Source organism: Gymnogyps californianus, chromosome 1 (assembly GCF_018139145.2).
Source record: "Gymnogyps californianus isolate 813 chromosome 1, ASM1813914v2, whole genome shotgun sequence".
In the NCBI taxonomy this organism is placed as follows: domain Eukaryota; kingdom Metazoa; phylum Chordata; class Aves; order Accipitriformes; family Cathartidae; genus Gymnogyps; species Gymnogyps californianus.
The window spans coordinates 64,322,885-64,346,560 of record NC_059471.1 but is presented as its reverse complement, the minus strand read 5'-3'; the positions used below and the strand labels follow the sequence as shown (position 1 = coordinate 64,346,560).

The 23,676-nt window shown below is 36.6% G+C and overlaps 1 protein-coding gene across 1 annotated transcript in view; it reads right to left on the bottom strand.

The window, feature by feature from the left end:
- Positions 1-23,676, bottom strand: part of MYO16 (myosin XVI) — a 297,557-nt gene that overhangs the window by 132,851 nt on the left and 141,030 nt on the right. The window contains exon 15 of the mRNA XM_050904272.1: positions 22,799-22,946. Coding sequence (XP_050760229.1) covers positions 22,799-22,946 — 148 coding nt within the window. The remainder of the gene's footprint in view (positions 1-22,798; positions 22,947-23,676) is intronic.

Genomic DNA, 23,676 nt, shown 5'->3' with positions numbered 1-23,676 from the left:
GATCAGAACTCAATGTATCTGTAAGCTTCCTGGCCATAGTCATCAAAGTCTACAGACTGGTTATCAGCATTTCAAGGGAGATCTGAACTGTTGATGTATGTCACATAAGGAACTTTTCTGATCTCTAGCAAATAAAGGTTGACAAATAAATGATATTTTGCACTTATCAACTCTTTAGACAACTACAGTCATCAACTACTTCAAGCTGTATTGTTTGTAGTTGTTAAGTGAGAAAAGAAGACCTTGGTACACAACGCTGACCACAGAGATCCGAAGGTTTGCCACAGGGACTCTGTAGTAGCAAGCCTTCCTAAGGATTGTTATAAACTTTGATATCTCACTAACAGAGTAAATAAGGTATTACCAAAACACTATCCCAACACCTAACCACTTCACATTTGTAAAATCTGACACTTGAAATGTTCAAGTATTCTATAAGAAGAGCCACTTTATGCCATGTACCTATCTATATACATTATTGCTGTTTATCATACAGAAATATCTGGTTCATTACAGTGGTTCAACTCATATCTGACAGTGAAGCTGTCTGAAAGAGATTAGTAGGTTGCGTCCACTTTATCAGAAATTCCCTTTTGTCAGGACAGTTAAAGTTGGGTTCCAATTAGAGGAGAAGAGGAAGCGTGTTTTTGCCAGATGGACACTTCCTTTCAGAGGGCTCTCCTGAAGTAAATACATTCTGTCATGAATAATTAAGAGAATTCTTGGCGGATTATATCATTAAGTGGTTCTAAGTCACTATAAAAATTTAGGATAAAGCCCTATGATGAAAGAAAAGGGATTTTTTTTTTTTTTTTAAGTTAGCATCTAGCTGCTTGCTACTTGACTCCTTTCCTGATAGAGGATGAGTGCTGACACATCTGCATTTTGTTGTAAAGCTTTCTGGGCTAAAGTAGGTTTGATATAATAGAAACATAATACAACATTAGTTGTTAGTCCTGAAACTTTATTATAGCTGATGGTGCAATAGATGTTGCTTGTGGTAATAAAGATTTCACCGATCACAGTTTACCTCTTCAGTAAAAAAGCTCTGGTTATAGGCAAAAAGCTTCATTTTCTAATTGCTTGTACTCAGAACAATTCACCCATTTGAGGTCTCAGAGTATACTAAAACTTCTGGGCTGTGCTCAAACTAGAAACAGAGGACATATCTTTAATACAAAAAGAAAAACAGAGAAGCAAGGGGCTGAATAAGGTTATTTATGCTAGTTTATTGGTCAAAGAAAGTGTCAGAGACCAGATGAAAGCACATTTTATCAAGGAATTAAGCCAAACATGAATGAGTACTATAAAGATACAATTCAACTAAGAACGATTATAAAATAAGACAAAGGGATAACTGAATGTACAGATTCAAGACAGGTAAAGCTGATTAGGCAGTGGATCATCAGAAAAGCATTTCTCATAAACTGAATGAGAGTCAAGTATGCTTTGATATTGCAAAAAATTAATCATCATAGGTAACACCCTTATTTACATATGCCAATATGAGAGGCATGAAATACTTAGCATGGTAAAGCTTCAATGGGAGCATTCTGTGTGATTTTGGGCATCCCATTTCAGGGAAATCAGGATCAGTTAGAGAAAATCCAGAGGAAAGCAATAGAAAAATGTATCAGAAAAATGACTTAGAGCAAAAGAGTTCAGCCTACAGAAGACTGAGAAAGATATTGCAAAGAGGAAAAGTCCTACAGCCCTACAGTCCTTTGGGCCCAATACCATGGACATGGAAATACCACTGCTTTACACAGCTGATCTGAGGGACACAGAAGAATAGCATGGTAGAGCATGAAACAGATCTTCGAGAAATGAGCCAATTTCAAGGAGATGCAAAATGTGAAGGTAGCATACTAGAACTGAGATATGAAGATAATTTCCAACACTCACTTCTTCTGGATTTTGATACTGCATTCCTACCAAGTTTGCAGAGGACATCAAATTGGGGGGGAAGAGCCAATATGCTGGGCAGCCAATAGGGCTGCCCTTTACAGGCTGAAGGAACGGGCCAACAGGAACTTCATGAAATTCAGGAAAGACAAGTGCAAAGTGCTGCAGCTGGGAAGGAATAAACCCTTGCAATGATACAGGCCAATGAGCTGGGAAGCAGCTCTGGGGAAAAGGCCCTGGGGCCCCAAGGGCAGTGAGCTGGGCAGGAGCCAGCAATGAGCCCGAGCAGCAGAAATGGCCAGCAGCATCCAGGGCTGCATCACCAGGAGCATTGCCAGGAGACTGGGGGTTGTTTCCCCCTGCCCAGCACTCACTGTTAGACCACATCTACATATTGCAGCCAGCTTTGCGCGTGCGCACACACACACAATACACAGAAGACATTGCTGAAGTGGGGTGAGATCAGTGGAGGGCCACCTCAATGGCTAGGCCTGGAGACATGATGTGGAAGGCTTGTTGGGTGAGCAAGGCTTGTTCAGCCCAGGGAAGGGAAGGCTCCAGAGGCACAAATATCCTTGGAGTTTTTCAAGCCTTGACTGCACAAAGCTCTGAACAACCTGATCTGATCTCACAGCTGGCCCTGCTTGGAGCAGGCGGTATGCTAGGGACCTCCTGAAGTCCCTGCCAAAATGAATTATCCTATGATCCTATGAAACACGTTAAACTTATTTCTCAGATATGTTGGGGGTTTTTTGAACCTCATATAAAAACAGTAATTTTGGCCCCAGAAGACTGGGAGACCAAGAAAAGGTAGGTCTCGAATTGTTGGGGACATTACCTTGACCTTTGAACAGCCTCTAAAACACAAAAATTGAACATGGCTCTTAGAGCCATAAGGTATCTGAGGACAAATAAGTTTTATTTAGAAATTTATGTTGTTTAAAATCTGAAGGGATGACAGTGTTCTAAAATCAGAACGATCTTAAACATCAGAGCCCTACCAAAGGATGAGTCAAAATAGGAAGAGAATATTTGTGCACTGCAACTCTTCTGCTTAGGTCAGCAACCCTTTTCACTAGTTTATCTAGTAGTTAAAATAGCACAGTATTATTATTTTATGAGGAGGAAAATGTCTTCTCACCTTGAAAATAAATATTTGGACACCAACTTCTAAATCGTCTTTCTTTTTTAAAATTCTGGAAAACTTAAAATTTAAAGAAATTAACTTTAAATTTTAAGAAAAACTGATATGAACAATTTACCATCAGGAAATTTCCAGACACTTTGATCACCTTCTATGAACTAGAAACCAAAGAAAACCTCTTTTAGGATTTTTTAATATCTTAAAAATATCTGGATAAATAGTATTATTGGCAAGTCAGAAGATTTCCATCAGTTGTCTTAGAAAGAGCTGGGGCACAGGGCCAAACTCCTGAAATTTAGGAAGATATCCCATGTGAGCTATACCAAAATAATTGCCAGGATACATGCTGTGACCACCACCACCATCTCCAAGCTAATTCAACTTAGCTTGATTTTGTATCTCGACAATAAATGGTTTGTACCTTCTGCATGAAATTATTCATTCATAAGTCTAGCAGGATGACTGAAAAATAATCCTTTCTTGCACAAAAACACTCAGGGAGGATAAGATTTTTATTGTACTAGGCTTCCAGGTAAAGGCGTACACTAAATGAGTTCAACCTTACTTTATTTAGATCTTAGTTCTTATGTTGTATGAAATGGGAAAAAAGATAGGGCTGAAAGTCACTACAGAAACTTTGCTTATTCCAAATATCATCCTGAGGCAGAAAATCACAAGTTTAAAGATTCAGGAATGACAGATTCATCTTTCTGGTAAGAACTGGGAATATGAATGTGAACGCAGCTAAAACAGTCCTGGCATTAGCTTACGAATCAGTTAAGTTTTCTCTTTCTTTTGTGTAGCCATTGCAATAGATTTTCAAAGAACCTGTCTGTTTGCACAGTAGATCCTGTCTTGATACAAAGAGTTGGACCAGATCTCTGGAGGCCCCTTTCAAACCAAGGGCAAAGGAAAATATTATTTTTCTCTGTTTATATTCTTTTAGTTGGTGAAAGAAAAAAAAAAAAAGAAAAAAAAACGCATGAGAAGAGCTGAATGTCATAATCTGTCCTTTTCTGAGATACCAGGGTAACTGGTTCCTGTGAGGAATTACAACTTTTATGGTGTGCTTTCTTCTTCTGATCCACTTGCCCAGGTGTCACTTCTCTGCTACTAGGAGGATTTCTCTTAGGTAACCCCTAGAGAAACAGAATAATATCAACTCCTATTCTAGCACAATTGACCACACTATCTAGTACATTTATTTTGCTAAAAGGAGTTCAAGATTAGTGATAAATCCCTTATTTCTTTTATAAAAATGATGTACAAATAAAACTCTTAATATTCATTCACTAATTCAAAATAGCTATTAAAACTGAGATCCTGATACTTCATATTTATTTATACAAGCCAGAATTTTTTGTTCTCACTTAAAGAACAAAAAATCCACACTTTTTTAAATGTCATGCTGTAATCATGTGGAAGCCTGTCATGCAGTAATTCTCCAAAACCATTATGTGCTGTTCAGTTAAAGAAATTCAGAACAGACAAATGAAATCAGGCTGTTTCAAAACATCATCTTCATCCTAGATATGATTTTCTGCATACCTCTCCCCTCACACAGAGGTATCCAAATTCTTTGTAATTGTGGTGACAGGCAGGAAATAGAAGTGACTTGTCACTTGCTTTGCATGAGCTGGTTGAGTCAGCTTTATAGGCAACTGGTAGGAAACACTGTGTTTATATCCTAGAGGAGGGCACGTCGCTTAGACTGAATGGATTCATATATGCCTATCGGAAGCATTCATACACTTCTAGTGTTGTAAAGGCTTTTATTACAACTTGACCTTAATCAAAATGTGTCATTAAAAAATGCACACAAGTATCCTCTCAGTGCTAGCTTCTATAAAATGTTGCAACAATTGTTCTAAAAACAAATACAGACCATGCACGTCATGACATCGTATTTAGTGATTTCAGGCCACTGGAACAAGAAGAAAGTAGTAAAGATTTTTTTTTTTCTTGCCAGGTTTACATGTACTGTGAAGTAGAATAATGATTTACTCCACCACTGTATATTGTCCCAATTCAGCAAAACATTTATGTGTAACTAACTTCAAACCCATGCTTTATCCCACTGATTTCAGCTGAATCTTAGTATCGTCATAAATGTTAATATGAAGTACATCTGGAAGTTATAGGTTGACACCCTATGTTGAGCTTTGATTCACTATGAAAGAAAGAAAGGCAGATGAGGTGTTTAAGTGAGACAGCAGGAGATAAGTAGTACTGGAGACCTAGACTTCAAGCTACCCTAAGATTTGCCTATATAATTTCTAGGCATATCACCTTATTATACATTTACTTCTACACAAAGCAATGCAGTATTACACAAAGATTCCTGAACTATACCTATATGACCTAGGTGCAGTACAGAAAGCGCAGTAAGTGAGGCTAATTACCTCAAACGGACCACTGCCCCAACACAGCTACGGTACTTTTTGCATAGCGCCGTCTGCGGTGTCTCTGCTACACTCTACAATGAGCCACACAGACTTATCTTTTGCCTCTACCTGTGTTTATATAAAGTGTAAAACAAAGCCAGTTTTAACTGGACTTCTCTTATTACAAAATCTTCATTAACTGATGCTTTGTTGCTAGAAAATTCTCAAGAGAGCCAACGTCACAGGAGGATGAAGCAGTATTTCATAATCAGGTTCCAGCTGTAACACAATCAATATGCATGTTGTGGGTGTCATTTAATGTGACATTGTATTAAGAAGCATGGATTAACAAGCTAAATCCCTTCCTTCCCCTTATTAGTGCTGCCCAATGAACCATGTACCTGCACAATCATGTGAAAAGCATGTGGCTTTTGCCTTTGCAGTCCCCATCCCTCCTTCCCATCCAGCTCAGGGTAGCAACCTTGATTAAGCACAATGGTCGTCACTGAAAATTCAACATTGCCAGATCAGTTAATTTTTACTTTAAGCTAAGATGGAAATTATAGTATCTCAGATATGTGTTAGTTCCAGACAAAATATAACCATTTATAAACCAGTTTTCTTACAACTAGGTCAGTTTACTGCCCTCACATTAAATATTTGTGAAGTCTTTCTCTGAAATACACCAAATTTTTCTAAAAGGTTAGCTATTACTGTGACTACTTGCTAAATCCCAAGACTTAATTCAGCTATAACTAAACATCAAACTTAAGGACTGTTTTGCCAGACTGGGAATGAATGACAGCGTAGCTTTACATGTGTTTTTAAAAACGTTTTCAAAACTGCTGGGATGAAGAGTATTGAGTGTATAAAACCAAGAAATTACCTTTCAGAAATAAATTCCACTAATCTCTACTATATTTACAAAGTCACAGAATAAGAAATTACAACAAACATTTTTATTTCTTTAGATCTCTCATGTGAATATGAGAGGACAATGTATTCTGCTTAGTGAGGAAAAGCTGCCTTGCACTTAGCACTGTTTGATATGTAAACAGGAACGAGATAAAGACAAAGCAAAACAGTTGACATCAATGAAGTAAACGACATTTACAGAACATGATAATGAATAGCTTCTGGCTTTTTTCTCTGAGGGAAAAGGGGCATATTTTACTGCCTTTTTTTCCATTGTCTCCAGCTTTTAAACCTATTCCAATCTGCAAATTTTACATCCTTTGAACCATGTTACACAGTAGCACTGAGCTGGAATTACTGCTAACCATTTAAGTGCACAGATTTCTGCTCATGACTAGCGCAATAAAGCACCAAAACCGGCATTTCAAAAATAGGAATAACTTTGTTAGTGTCAAGAGGTAGAGTATCACCATAATATTAATAAATTAAACGCTGCAGACAGATTTGGTGATAGCCAGAACACAGTTCTTATTTTTATTTTTCTAAACTAAGAAAATCACATGTTAAGATGTCTTTTGTAAACTGGTTTCAGCAGAGAGCTTACATTAGCCTATGTGTTGCTCAGTAAATAGTTTTGCTTTGACATTTTCGAAAGACAAAATTTCAAATAACTCTGTAAGTGTACCCGTACTATGAAGTACATAAGTTTTTACAGACAGTGCATATACTCAAATGGAAAACGAAGAAATACAGCTTGGTCTTCATTCTCAAAATGTCAAATGTCTTTAGGCTACACTCAGGTACACTTTTTTTTTTTTTTTAAATTATATTGATATTCCTGTGGAATAGGTTTAAATCAGAGATTCAAGCCTTCTGTTCCTAAAATTACATAAAAATGTAAATCTAGGATAATTCCATTAAACAAAAAATTGAATGCACAACAGGAGTGACTCAAAATAGAATTTTTCACACCTCTGGTGACATTAAAAGAAATAATAAAGGCTGTATACCTTGTAGTGCTGTTTCTCTGACTCATATCATTCAGTATTTTATAGGACAGAATCACTCAGGAGATCATAATTCTGTGAACTATCACTTTACAAGCATAATTTTGAAGTTGAATATACATTAAATAAGGAGCATAATGATGATGATAATAATAATAATAATAATAAAAAAGTAGCAAATATTGAGCAGTGCTGAACATGTAAAGAAAATAAGTCAGTCTGCATGCAAGTGCAAACCGGTCCAATCCATGTCCTGAAATGCTTCAGAAATTGTGTTTGAACTTTGCTCCTACAACCAAGAGTAATTTTGTATTCCTGTGTTCAGACTTAACTTTGGCACTAGTTGCCAGGTAGATGTCATTAAGTTTATGAGCCTCAAGGCATTTCTCCACCAGTGTTTGCTACTTTTAAAATGCTGATTCATTAAATAAAGCTTACTGGGTTAAGAGCCGCAGTATCAGATTTAAACTTTAAAAAGTGCTTTGGGTACCTGCCTATAACTTTCACCAGTATCCAGTTAAAATATTGATAATATACTTCAAAATTATTTCATATAACCGCTGATTGTAGTTCATGGATCAGTTTCAGATCAGATGATTTACAAGAAGACCTCTTCTTCCCATATATGCAGGTATGGCCATGTGTATTCACGTATGTATACTAAACAAGTAATTCTGAACAGTAAGATCCCTTTAAAGCCCTTTAACTTGGCCAAAAAAAAGTTAAGGCCCCCCAAGTCACTAGTCACTCTGGTGACTTTTGAAATACTGAGAAATATACATTATTTACACAAGAATGAGACATTTTTAAGAAGGATTAATATAATTAATTCATTAATCAATAACAATTATTTACCTATCACAGGCTAAAAAAGTCTCACACAATACATGAACATGAGTTGGTGCAGTACCTAACTTTACCCACTTGTTCTACAAAGCAAGAATATTCTCCTTTCTACTTTAAATAGAGTAAATATGTATGTATTTATGTATGTTATCTGTTTAGCAATCAACCATCCACAATCATTACTGGCCATCCCCTTAATGTAAGCAGAGGGTCCTGCTTTATGCACAGTCAGCAAGCTACACGACGCTGAACACAGGGTTCAGTTACGGAGAATTCACGGCTGCTCTCCCATGCTCAGCAAGACGTGCCCTGCCTCCTCCTGCCCCGGGAACCATTTCTGTCCCAAGTGTGTTCCAGGACCGCCAAAAATGGGAACAGAATAGATGCGTGTGTGTCTGTTTCCCTCACAACTTCTCAGCCCTCGCAGTAAAATCGTGCTGGATGAAAGCTCACAGACGAACTACTTCTGACATTAAATCTCCCATGGTGTCTTCCATTGCCTCTCATAAGGCAGAAAGTACTAAAGTCCCATAAGCTGTATGCTCAGCAAAACTGAAGTAAACTTTACAGGTTGCACATTGAGAACTCAATTGAAAGGCTGCATCTAAGCAGGTTACTTACGTGCTGAAGTTACACTGACTTTAAATTCTATAAAAGGAACTGGCCTTCCTAAATCAAGAGAATTTGCAGATTTACTTCAGTACTTTCATGGTTTGTGCATCAAAATAGGACAAAGAGATTCCTTGTTGAGCCTTATTGCTAAAATCCACACTGTGTTTACACACAGGGATTTGCAGTTTGTGCAATTTAGATCTGTAAGCAAGCTAGGTTTGTATCCAAATACATTGTTTTCTAAATATAATGAAAAAATAAAATAAAATAAAATAAACACAGAAGAAGGATGATAGCAGAATAAATTATGCCTCAGAGTAGCCCATTTTTTCCCCTAAGATATATGGGAAGCTGGAATAGGAAGAGATTGGAGATTATTATAATTGTATGTTTAAAAAACAGGCTCCAGAATAAACTTCAGAACCACAGAATTTGATAAGATGTTACCATTTGTTCCAGTTTTGACTTAAGGACCAGCCTAACTCCATAACATACTCACTGAAGTGAGTTCATCATAGTACGTATTTTATTAGATGCTGCTCCATTCCTCTTAATTGCTACCTGATAGAGGAATCCTGTTTAAATAGCGGATTAGGTCTGGAAATATGGCAAATATACGTAACAGAGATGAAAATATAGTGGGAAAGCAATCACTGAGAGCATGATGGAAATGGGGAAAGGACTGCAGGTACAAGAAAGTACAGATGCATCTCTAATAGTGAATCTGATTTCTCTAGCTGCACCTGAAACCAAAGACATGACTTATACAGAAGCAAACACAGAGAAATACTCAGAAATATTAGGATAAAAATGTACAATCTCTAGCAGCAGCAGTTTTAACCCATCTGGATTTGGGAGAGAAAGTGATAGAAAATAAAGCCCAAGAGAACAATGATTTCAATAGAAAAACATATCAAAGAAGGCTCATATAGATTTTCTCTGTGTTTTATTCATTATTGGAAAATTTTAATGACATAGGACAGTCTCCAATTGTTTTCCAACAAATTATTCCACTAAATAAATGTTTTTCCTATTTAATAGTATGTTCATTATTCATTTTTACTGTGAAAGGCCACAGATTTTTTTTTACCAGTGATTAGCACTGTTCTTAGTCTTCGTAATCCTCATCTTGGGTGAACAAAACAGATCACAAAACTGGCGTCAGTGTACCAGCGTCAAAATAAACACTGCAATTACTGTGTAAGTTTAATACTAAGCTGCAACACCAGCTTGGTAAACTGATTTCTACCCATTTAATGATTCGGTTATGTTAACATTTCATAAAGGTTAAAGCAGAAATTAGAAGGTGCCAGCATTTGTCATAAGCCATAAATTACACTTCTCTGTAATTATGGTTACAAATGCAGTTTGTTTGTCAAATGGTATTTCTACATTGTTTCAGTGCCCTTTTCCATCATTTTAGTCAGCAGAAAATTTCTTCTAAGTTTTTTATTTCAAAGGACTTCCTTGATTTGCATACTTCTTTGGGCAAACTGGATTTGTTCTAACAATTTTTCTCACTCATATTACTACTATTCAAGAAATGTTGAAACTTCAAATCAGATAAGCAGAGGCCTTATTAGCACAGACAGGTCACAGACCAAAATCATAGAATCATACAATCATTTAGGTTGGAAAAGACCTTTAAGATCACCGAGTCCAAAATGGCGAGTTAGGAAGCACAGAACCTCATACATGTTTCTTCCTTGAAACACTCTGAACTACTCCCACTCAGCTCTCCCCAGTGTGTCTCCTTGTCTGATCCAGAGATCTGTTTGCACAGATCTGATAAAAATACAGCTATCCCTGCTTAGATAGGCTAATATATGTGTGAAAATCATTAAGTATCCCCAAAACCCCTGTACTATTTTACATCTGTTGGCTGCCAAAGGTGACTTGAAACCATTGAAACTATACTTGAAACTACTTTTGTTTACTTTTGATATCAACCACTGAGTACATCAAGTTTCATATGATTTATGTCGTACTGTACTAAGCTGCAGCAATAACACTTTGTGCCGTGATTCCAAGAGATGTGTCATAAACTAACTAGAGACAGACAAGACCTACACCTAGAATAAAGAAGTTCCAAAGATCATCTGGTGGGGGGTGATTCAGTACAAGATATCCCTGCACTGTTCTGTCCTGCATTATATTGCATAAAATAATTTTAGAAGCCAGACTGATGGAGCTGCCATTTTTAGGAGCTGTATAAAACTGAGATCCTAACATCTTCTGGTCATTAGCACTCAGTTAACATATTCAGAAGACTTTGACTGGTTACTCGTAGGCTTTAGACAAAACTCAGTTTGAGTAGTTATATTTTAACTACAAAAAATCCGTGTGCAAATCCAACAGGAATCAAAGGAAACTGTGAATGGCACTGACCTGACACAATCAGGTTTAACCTCAGCGTAGAGGTCATTTTGAGTCATGATTAATGAAAGAACTATGGGAAGAAAACTATGCTACACCTTGGGTTGACCTTGCCTGACTTTCCCAGAGAGAGCTGGCTACAGTAACTGTAAAGTTACTCCAGTGCAGTGAAAAATTCAAGCTAGCTCAGGGAGCTCAGTGAAGACAGTAAGTTCAAACAACAGTGAGAGGTATTGTCTCTCGTAGATCTAACATTAAGTTGAGATGAGCTGGGTTCAACGACTGGGGCTTCCGTATGCCAATAACAATTTCTTAAATGATCTATTCCTGACTGAAAAGTCATCTACAGTAATTGTATCAGGATGATTCTAAGAGTGACTTTTGAAATATAAATTGCAGAACTATATTATCACTCTAGATTTATGCAATGTAATAGCTAAGTGGTTTCAGGAGCTGAATCCACTGAATCTCCCCCCACATATGAGACGATTAGCATCCTAGTAAAGTGCAGAGACATATTTTGTACTTAAACTAAAAGCCAAATGAGGAGTTCTACCATTTTTATAAGTGACTAATCACATCTACTTTTAAGCTGGGGTTTCTACGGCAATCTCATCCCTTGGAGCTACATCCATTTTCAGTCTGACGTGAAATACTGGTGGGCTGCTTAAACAGTCAGCACTTAATTTCTTCAACAGAGGACCAAATTTAACCTCAATATATATATAACTTCCACAGACCTCTGGGGATTTCTTTTTTCTAACAAAAGGTTGAACTTGGCCCAGAAACTTTAAGGTGTAAGATACCCATCAACAGAATTTACAACAAATTGGAAAATCATCTGGTTCATGCCATATTTATTTTTGCATTTTCTTTCTCCATTTCAAACAATTTATTCCAAACAATGTTTTATTGTATGTTTAGTTTCCTGTTAAAACTAAGACAGTTGTATATTCTGTCTTCAGTAGACTCTATAGATCCCAGTGCTCTTAATTACCAAGTTTGTTTCTTTCTCTTGGATTAAACAGATTTCATTTTTTCCTGCCTTCTACTCTTTATCTTTCATGTCACAGACAGATTATTCTCCTCTTATTTTCTGCATGTGTTCCCCTACCATGCTTACTCCAAAAGAGAAAAGAAAGACAAAGCCTCTCTCAATCAAAGAAATAGCAAATGGTATCATGCCAAGTCAAATGACGTAAATGCAAGTTTGTGGATTAAAACTAAACATGCAGGAGTAAACTGACTAGAGCTATAAAAAGGCAAAAGTCAAAGTGGGTTTATATGGTCTGATGTTATTTTTTTCTGTTCCGAACTGCTCACTGGCACCGAGAGAATGTAAAATGCCAAAGATTACCAGATACCTGAGTTCCTTTAAGACAATACAGAAATACAAGGAGGAGTGCCTTGGCTCTACCATACCACTCTAAACATACAATTTATTCCCGAAAAAAACATCTCATTTCTTCATTTACACATAGTTAGTTCTACACCTTCAGCTTGTTAGAATTATGATGGAGAGAAAAACAGTTGTTGAAAAGAGAGGTAATCATAATGAATGATTTTTTTACCTCTGAGAGTCTGCCAATGGAGTGCTGTACATCCTCTGCCACTACTCAATCAATATGTATGAAGAATAATACAATGAAGAGAGGATTGTTAACATCAAATGAAAGAAAATACCCAGAGGAATATGAGTTTCAGATTTACACTCTCGAACAAAGCAGAATTTCTATAGCATTTATTCTGAAAGCCAGACAAATAACAAGTCCACTTGGGACCTAAGACAAAGACATTGAGCTAAGTCTCAGACTTATTTTACTACCTTTACTTTGTTATACAAAAATTATTCTTGGATTTCCTGTATATTAATGATTATTAAACATCATCGGAGATATATTTTCTTAAAGGATCCTTTGGGAATAAAGCAGTAATGTCAAAAGCAGCTAATGTCGAAACTGGAATAAATAAATTAAACATCAAAATCCAAAGCTAAGGTACCTCTGCTTTCAAGTAGAAAAATACTGTTTTGGATATCTTGACATGTAATTGGAATGCAAGTGTGCAGGTGTGTATGTAACTAACCCTGAATTCAGGATGAACCACTCAAAACAACTGCACAGCCAGATACTCAAAACAAATATTGTGAAATAAAGTTAACAACATAGAGGTATACCTTATGCATGAGGTGTAGGTATCTGCAAATAGAAAAATAACCACTTAATTTGCAAAATAAAGCAGATGACACAAATGAATATTTCAGTTTTGTTTTGAAAACCTAAGCTGTGATCCTGATTGTATCTTCTGTAATTGCAATGCTAATCTCCTACTAATGTATCTTGTAGGACAAAACTATCCACAAATATCTCACAGAAAGAGGGGATTTAAGATAGAGGTAATGTAGTCAATTTTCAGAAAGATACTGTATAACACTAACTTTAATGCTGACACTATTGTTAGCGATTTCCTGAATATTAAGGTGCACAGTGATGATCTTAGGGAGGAAGTTTTAGTCTACATGGTCCAGTCATCATACCTGCCCTGTTAAAAAACACTGAAAAATTTCTTATCTTTCGTACACTAATAGGCTGCTTAGGGTTCCATCTAATTTTCATGAAAATATGAGACTCTAAGTCTAAAATATGAGAGACTAAGCCTAAAAGCTTAGCTGAACAGAAGTGGAGTACATGAATAAGAAAAATGAGATGAATTAGACCAGAGTAACACTTTAAAAAATCAGTATTGGATGCAAAAAAACCCCAAACTTAGTTACACTTTGTTGTATTTTTCGAGCTCAGATATTTCTGAAAACATGTATTGTAAAATGTTACATTAGAATTAGATAAAATTCATTCTGGTTAATCATTATCACTTTAAAACATGAAGATGTATCTTAAAACAACATATAATATATTTTCTGGTGTCCATCCTCAACAAAACTGAGTTAGTCATGATTATTACTATCCAGCATAACAAATCAACACACATCAGCCATTTACTGGTGTTGCCTCTCAACACTTCCTTCTTTGAAGTGTAAAGAACAACACTGATGCTTGAAGATCATGCTCCAAGAGATTAATGGAGCCTGAATTTCAAAGAAAGAATAGGACAAGAAAAAGAAAGCTAAGGGAAAAAAAACCTGTTCCTTTTGGTTCAATTCCTGTTCATTTCTGGGAAGGAAAAATAATAAAACAAGTTGAATAATCCCATGAACCCTATTTACTCAGAAAACCTGCATGAATGAGGAAGACAAAGAAAAATTGAAGAAGGTAAGAGTACTGGGGTAAAGACTGTTACCAGTTGAAATAAAAGGGAAGTGGAGGCTGAAGTTACAAGAGGGCAGGGAAAAACACATTAAAGACAACAATGTGAAAGCGCATTTTGCTGGAATATGCATACGTTATACGTGCAGTAAAGAAGGTTCAACCTCAAAAAAAAAAATCAGTGAAAAAAGTCAGACATCAGTAAATACAGGGTAAACAGGAAAAGAATAAACGGTATGCAGCAAAAGTAAACAAAACAAAACAAAAGCAAAAGACAACAGAGAAGATTTAGACAATTCTTTTGATGTTGAAATTATTCCAGGTTACATAGATATAAAACTCACTGAAGCAAGTTTAAACCTGCTCCAGAATCTCAGACAAATATATCTGCTTCTCTTCTCTCCATTACTTTCCTAATAACTAGCTGGTATAGTTTAGCTGTCAGACCTCACTGGAATCTAAGTAAATGGAACTGCCTCATTTAATTCAGAATCTACAGAATTTGTTCTTAAAATAGTATTACTGGTTGCAAATCAGATTTTCACAGTAGTGTTGCATGAGGATAGCTAAGAAACAAACGTTCACAGGTAAAGCTTTTCACTAGACAGCTGAAATACAAGTAAAACATATCAGGAAGATGTAAACTGATTGAGGTGTCTAATTTTTATGTTATTTGCTATCATGTAGTTTAAAAAAAAACAACGCAAACTATTTTCCCTTTTACTTAGGGCTTCACCTGTCCATATTCACTTATTGTACTGAATCAAATTCCAGCAAAATTAACTGAGAGTTAACTCCCTCAGTTTTTGAAATCTGTGTTTGAAACTGCATCTTCACATTACCCCATTATTTAGAAAGTTTGTCAAGCATGCTTGAAAAGTCTTTATACCCCAATGGTCCTTTGCTGTCTAGGCATGCTAATATACATAGCTTGCGCTATGTGTATCACTGCACTGTCTTATAAGTGTTAATGTGTTTAAAATGCAAGCTTCTTGGAGAAAAGGAATGTGCTGCATGTAATGAAGTTAGGACAGAAAAACTTGCACAGTACCAAAAAATTACTGATTTACTTGTTCAACCAGAATTTGAATGTTTGTTTCCAATTTAAGAGACCTTTGGAAGAGAAGAGAGAACATGGAAGAAGCAGAGAAATGGAAAAAAAGTTGAGTATAAATACATTCAGTATGTCTACATATGTGCATGCACACACAAATTCAAGGTATATTACTTTGAGACACCTGAGATATAAGAAAATGAAGAAAATACATGTTGCCTTTGAACCTCTAAGAAATATTTTTAAAAATTCTGACTCCAGAAAATGTATCATAAAACCCTATTTCACAATAATCGAAGCTTCACCTCTAAACCCCTCAGCTGTTATGCAAAATGTTTACAAGCAGAAAAAAAAAGAAAAAAGAAAGAATTCAATTGTATTAGATATGAAACTGAATTTAGCTTGGATACCCAAAGACAAATAACTTTTTCTCAGAGTGCACCAGAGTCACTTTTGGCAAAGTAAAACTTTTTCTAGAATAATTCTGGTATAATAATACGAAAACTAACTTTCTACTCAGCATTCATTACAAAAGAAGTATGTTGGAGTAGGATAATAGCAAGATGATAAATTTCGGACACTGCCTTTGAGAATCACCCAAACATAGTCATCCAGTCTTTAAAAAACCCTTATCCTCTGCAAAACATCAAGTGCACTTCTAATTTTTTAAGGTCTTAGTTCGTGTCTTAGTAGGATGGTCAATGCTAAGCACAGGAAAATGAACATAAAGGAAGTAGAAATGAGTGCTAAGTTATCTGTATGATTTAATGCAAGGTAAAAAATAGGTTGGGAAAGGAAAAAGAAGTGCAAGACTGATTCGGGTTTTTCCTCTTCTTCACTCACATCTTTACTAAGAACTTAAATGCCAAAAGATCCATGACAAAAAAATCTTTGGGGTGACAGACAATCTACAAATCATTAGCTTAATAGTTGCCACTAGAGCTGCCATGTATTGAAAGTGTTAAGTACAAGTTTACAGGCAATATGCTAAAGAAAATACACACATTGAAAAAATATACTTATGCAAAGGAGAGCAATTAATAGAGAACTTTGAAGATTTAGCTGTTTATTGATAATATGGGAAAAAATTAGACAATCCTTAACTCTCCTTAAAAACTGATGAAGGATCTTTTATGTTTCTGCAGGTGCCTTGAATGCCTTCTGCCCCTCTCAAGGGTTTAGCTGCCTGGGCTGTGCAAGAAGCCTTGTTGGGACCCCCCCTTGGTTCAGGAGTGGCTTCTGAGTTCAGGCATTGGGCCTTGGTGCTGGCCCAATGGGGTCAGCCATGCCTGTGCCTGGCCATGGACCCTCCTGACCCCCCCCTGACCCCCTGATGTGGGCCAACATCCCAGCCTGGCCTTGGCCCGTCCCCAGTTCCGTGGCCCTTCCCAGCCCTCCAGGGCTGTGTCTGACCCCGGTGACCATCCCTGGACCCACTGGGTGCTGCAGGGATGTGCCAGGAGGGTGAGGGCCCCGCGCGCCTCCCCACCCCAGCCTCCGTCTCCTGCCTCCCGTCTCCCCTGCCTGCATGGAGCAGCACCTGCTCCAGCTTCTCTCTGGCCATTACACAGAATTGCCTGAATTCTGGAAATGGTACTGGAAACTCACAACTCAAAGGAGCCCTAGCAAAACTGTCGCTAGCATTTGAGAATGATTTCAAAGTTCAAAAGTCTCACCCAGTATGGTTTCCCTATTTGCACAGAATAATTAGGAAGGGGTTTCAGCCAAGAAGAATTAGAAGGACTTGACCCTCACGGCCATTCAGCTGCAGGGACGGTAAGCCTAACATCTGCTACCACAGCTTTTCTCTCCTCCTGTGCCCATATCTCCCCACAATGGAAAAGTGAAACACAGCTGAGGAACCTCTGAGTCTGATCTTTACCTTCCTCCTACATTTAAATACAATGAATGCCACTTTCCTGATTGCCTGGAGCTTTATGCTGTCAGCAGGATTTTAAAACAAAGTTGATCCTCAACAGTAAAGTTCATGGAGCCTCAATACTAGACTTCATTGGGGTGAGACTCAGAATTTTGGTACAACTAACTTATGCCGAGTTTCAGCACACAAAGTCTAATGGCAGTTTGATAAAGTGATGTAACTTGGCACTTCATATAGAAACTATTATTCCAGCAGGACTACCACTCGTGGGAAAATCTGATATAACCCTTCCAGATCTAGTTATTTCATTCACAGTATTTAGATCCAATCAATTTTGTAAGACAAGTCTAACACTTGTTTGGATTTTCCTCTAGTCATCAGACACAGATATCAGCAACAGGTAATTTGTGAAGCCAAAGGGTCAAAACGGCACTGCGTAACCACCTCTGTGATTTTTTATGGACACAGCTGGGCTTTATGGGAGCACTGAAAGTTTAATCAAAGTGAATATCGATAAGGAAAGAAGTGATCTATCGGGCTTGAATACAAGGAAAGAGCATAGAACATCAGAGGACTGGAACATCCCTAAAATGTCTCTTTTTCCAATTATCTGAGACTAATTAAAAAACCAACTTTTCTCTATGAATTTACCTTGTATCACTAGACTGCCACAGCTACATTTGTAGACAAATGGCACAGGTATGGAAAACTGTTATTTTCAAGACTGATACTTCTTTCTGTTGCATTTTAAATGAGAAAATAATCAAACAATTGGAAAGGAAAATGGCATCCAAAGATAAAAGGAAAGAAAAGAAAGAGAGAGGGTATGGAAACATGCAATGCCTTCCTGGCTTTGTGTCTATAGCAGTTAGAAAACAAAGGCTGCCTCCTAAGTATGTTGAATTGGGGAAAGTTGTGGTAACTGGCCACTCACAGTCTTGAAAACTCTCACCTTGAGCTCTTGTGTGTGAGGGAAAGGAAGAGTGGGGATCAATATGGATACTAGAATAATCACCATTTTCCGCACATTGTATTAGTGCTTGTTAGAAAAGATGATGACTGGAAACACATAAAAAATCAGACATAAGGCTTTGCACTTAATGCCTCTGAAAATTGTTTACTGGGATTTTTTCTATACCATTCACTTTCCTGCACTGTAATTTTTAAGCCCTTTCTGAAGACCAACCTTACCATTTAGAGTGGGGAATGATTTCCTCAATGATCAGGCAAAGACGTTCTGATCAGTTTAGACTTTAATGAGAAATTCAATCACTTCACTAAAATTACGACTTTATACATGAAGTTAATGGAAAGTTTTCTTATTGACAGTGAAGAGGGCACCTGCACTGAAAAACTGTGAAAGAAGATACATCAGTTCTGTGAACTGATGTACAGCTATTGTTGCAGAAGAGTTTCACCACTTTTTAAGGGGTGGGAGAAACAGCACAGGCAGAGAGAGCACACACTGCAGTGCACATCATTGTTCTATGGGAGGAAGGAAAGTTTTACACATCTGGGAACAGCAGTCTGACAATGCAAACACAAAATGCACTCCCTGACCACAGTCCAGCTTCTGCATGAATGCATACATTAACGTTTTCCCCAACTTGAAGTTGTTTAGTTTTACGCATACAGCTTATTTACAAGCAGTATATTTCAACCTATAAATGTTGGGTGACAGAGATCTGACATTACAAGGGAGGACTAAAAAACACCTGTCAGAATCACCTTGTAATACTGAGAGCGTTGTATCAGTTTGCCTACGCTACCAAAAGCCATAACAATACAATCAATTAGGAGAACTAGCAACCTTGTTTAAACTGAAAATAGTGACATCAAGTTGAACACCTGCCAAACCCACCATCATTTCTGAAACCATTTTCTATAGGTAAGTAGCCTTAAGCTATATTTCTAATATACATATACAAATGTAATGACATGATTTTTAATGACAGTATGTTTGAGTATCTTACATATACGTATTACACAAAGACATTCTTATATTGTTATATATACTACAGCTTTGGAATATCAGTGCTAATATGAAGCAATTGGCCCAAAATAATAAAAGCAGGTCTTTCCACTTTTTTCTGTAAGATTTTTCCCACATTTTTTCTTTCCTGACTTTCTGATCTCTCCTTTTATATTCTTTCTTCACCAGAGTTGAAGACCATTTACAAGCTGATCTATCACCATTGTCACCTCTCTTTGCTCTCTGTTTCACTTTGGTTGCAAGTTTCATCACTAAGGTAGTACCTACTGTAACTATGAGGCTAAACTTAACGTGCTAGGAAAGCTAGGACGTACTCTTACTATGACACTAAACTTCACATGCCAGAAAAGCAATGCTTACAGTAAAGGACTGTATCTGCACCCAGCAAAAAAAAAAATGAAGAGCAAATCAAGAGCAAACTGAGAATATAACTCAAAATCTCTAATCTCTCTGTATTACACATCATCATCAAGATAAACAAAGTTATGCAGTACTTTTGAAACACACCAAGTCAATAGAAATTTTGGAAATTTCAATCAAGGATCTGCTAATAAAAATCAGCTTCTGAATGTAATGAACACATGGGAGTAGTTGTCAATCAAAAAGCCTCGACTTGCCCTTTTGAGACACTCTCTCCATTTCTGACCTGCTCAATCTTGAAAAATGATCTTACCTTTCAGGAATTGCTTCTGTCTTTATCCATCATGATCCACATGCAGATACGGTGGGAGACGTATTCATTCAGATCCCTCCCTACACAGATTTAGATGGCTTGCTACTTTAAGATCCTAGTTGTATATAGGTTCAATAGAAAGTGGCCAGCTATTTGTCTTCACAGGACGCCCTAGCAGTCATAATGCTTGCAAGAACATACATTTAAGTTTCTGAGCTCAAGCTCCCTCTCAGGACGGCATCAACCACCACAGAATTACAACCTAACAACTCCCCCTACACATTGGGGTGAAACCCCAGCCTTACTGAAACTCTCAGTGACTCCAAAGGGGAGGGATTTCCCCTTTTAGTTATTTACATTAACTCTTAATCCAGGCTTATATACTGCTTAATACATGAACTACCCCTCACCTTTTACAGCATCAAGTCTAACAATAACCACTATTGACAATACTACTTTGACTCTTTAATCTAAAATGAGGAGAAAAACCCAATGCTATGTCTCATTTCTCATATGGCAATGGCTTAAGCAAACAATGAAAAAATAGGGGTATGTTGTGATCTTAACAGCCATTATTTACTAAGATTGTTCAATCTTCTACATAAAGGTGCAATATTAAACAATGCAAAGAGGAACAGAAAAATTATCAAAAAAACAGTTGGGCATGAAACACCTATCGTTTCAAAAGGGCTGTTATCTAATTAATTTTACTATTAAAGTCAAGATTACACTTGCTTGAAGAAAACATGACAAATTCACTTATTGATGTTACCAGAATGATATGATCTCATCAAAATTTGACTAAGCCAGAAATCATGAATTTACAACAGAGGCCAAAACATGCCTTCCTGATTCATGTATGAGTTTGATGCAGTAGAAATTCACCCCTAGTTTAACTCTATCAACCAAGAAAGATCTAGCCCACTGAACTACTACACTCAGGAGTTTAGGGTAAGAAATATTTGGCCCAAACTCTCTCCCAGTAACGCAAGATACAATCTACTCTATGCAGCCAAAGCAAAGCTTTATTGATAAAAGCAGCTTTATGCAAATATTCAGCTATAAATTACTTCCAAAGCTTTGGCACTGCAATGTTCAGACATCTATTTTGAAATACTATTTTGTTCTTTTTGGATGCTTATCAGATATCTTATCAGATAAAGCTTTGTTCATGTGAATCTAATTATTCAGGTTTTTGCTAAGTTGTTTCCTGTTGGAGCTTCTTGCAAAGTGACTTCAAACTGTTTCATTTTCTGAATAAACTGAGTGATTCCAAACAACTTTTGCTAGAAGAAGAATAAATTAATGATCGGGAGCTCAGAATCCTTTTGGTCTTCAAAGCCTTCAAAGATTTAAAACAGAGAAATTAACTCTTCCCTTCTCCCCCTTTGAAGTGGGTCATTTTTAGTAAAGCAATTTAGCCTCAGGTTTCTTCAGAGCTAGTGTATTACACTATTCTGTATAATACCAGAAGTGCTAACAGCTTAAAACATTACCAAACAATGGTAGTCTGAAGACTTGTGTTTAAGAAAAAATCAGAATCAAGTAAGTTTTTTCTGCAAAAATTAACGTGGTATCTTTCTATTTACAGGCCCCAAATCTACAACTACTATTTTATTCAAAAACTAGCCAGAGTGGAAGACAGAAAAGTTGAGAGAAAAATCAATGGGAAAAAGGCTTAGATATGAAAAACTCAAAACACTCATTTTACATCATTTTAATTACTATTGGTCTTTTTACAGTTACTTACTATGTTCATTATAAACTTAGCCAATTTAAAAGAAGATCATTAATGCCAAATAAGCTTCTTTCATTTCAGTGATATTTCTTAGGAAAGACTGAAGAAAGAAAGAAAGGCAAATGATCTAAATCAGGAATATGTTTTGATTCCAAAAGAATCTGAATTAATAAATTTTGAGATACTCCCAAAAATTCCTGAAAAACCAAAACCTTCCACTTATATTAAACATTTGGAGTGTATTCAGCCATAGACACACTACATGTAGGTGTCTAAATATACATACAGCTAAACATACAGCTCTTTATATTTAAGCTCTTACTATTAAAGGGGATGTAGTCAGCACAGTTTATGAAGCCACATATGTGGTTCAGTTCACCCCGAAGCACACATCTACATGTAACTCTATAGAGAGCTGAGTAGGGACTCAATCTCCTTTGATTGCAAATGGGAGCCAAGACAATCAGCTCATGTGGAGACACACACAAAGACCTAATTTTAGGTGTTCGGTGTTGAATCCTATCCTTGGTTTCAAAGCAGTCAAAACTTTTTTTCTGTTTTTCTTAATAATATGAAGTAAAGTAAATATCAAAATGAAAATGGAAATATCAGTTACATATAGTGACATTTCATCAAAATTGACATATTCCATAAGAAAAGTCTAATTTTAATAAAACAGTTTTTTCTGAAGACAAAACGTTTCATCAGGGTTTAAAAAAAAAAAAGAACAGACCTACCCTAGTCCACAGAAGATGGAAAAATAACTAAGAAGTTTCCTTTTTCTCCTTTAAGGCAATAATCCTAATGGATATAATACTCTGACCTTGTTAAGAGAGTGTACATGTACTCCAGAATTAAGTCCTCATGAACAGGTACTCAATAATAAATAATTTCAGAGCTCATTGAAAAGTTAGGACACAAATGTTAACTGTTGGAGGAAGAACCTCAACAGCAAAGAAGCACTAAAATAAGAAAAATATTAATACTAAATATAAAGTTGTTTTCCTACCTGTGTGCAGACAAATTACTGAGGTACAGGGTGTATTTTTCTTCAGCAGACAGCCCATCCATCATCAAGTAAAAAACATGAAAATTACTCTGGTTGAGAGGCTGCATAATGACACGAGACTTCTCCAACATGTATGTATAAATCCTAGCTGATTGAGAAACAAACAAATAAATTCATCATTATACTGATTGCTCTAAACTTATATATTTTAAACCATTCACCAGTGCAACAGTGAAGAATAAACAATGCTTCTTATAAAACTGTCTGAGGTGAGCATATAAAAAATATTACCGTTCCTTCTACCTTGGTTTTCTATATAAATCACATATAAAGCCCCAATTCCATTAAAATTAGTGGAACAAATGTCTTACTTTACTGTCTTACATTATCTTTAAAATTACTCACTTAATTTGAAAGATAATGATGTTGATTTGTACTATGTTTTACTTATTTGAGGAACCAGTTGTCGTATTTGGCAAGACTTTCTAAGAGACAAACTATTAGTCATCTCATTGAAGTGTAGCCATCTAAGCATTGGCATCTATTCTAAGCTCCTTCTTAATGGAAAGAGAAAGATGCAAGAGAGATTCAAGACATCTTGGAAAAACTGCCCTTGGAACCATTTCCTCTTTCTCTGTTGGTAATCAAGAACACTCAGATTAATAGTTTAGATTAACCAACTAACTTCTAGATGGCTACAAAGAGACAAATCCTCTGTAGAACTGGTCATCAACAAGCTCACTAACCTGTGCCTAGGGAAATGTGGGCATCTCAGAAGGGCTATGATGAGCTGGCCAAATGAGAAGCCATGTGAATCAGCACTTCTGGGAAGAAGGTGAAGGAGGAGGAACCTGACTGCAATTTGCCTACACAAATGC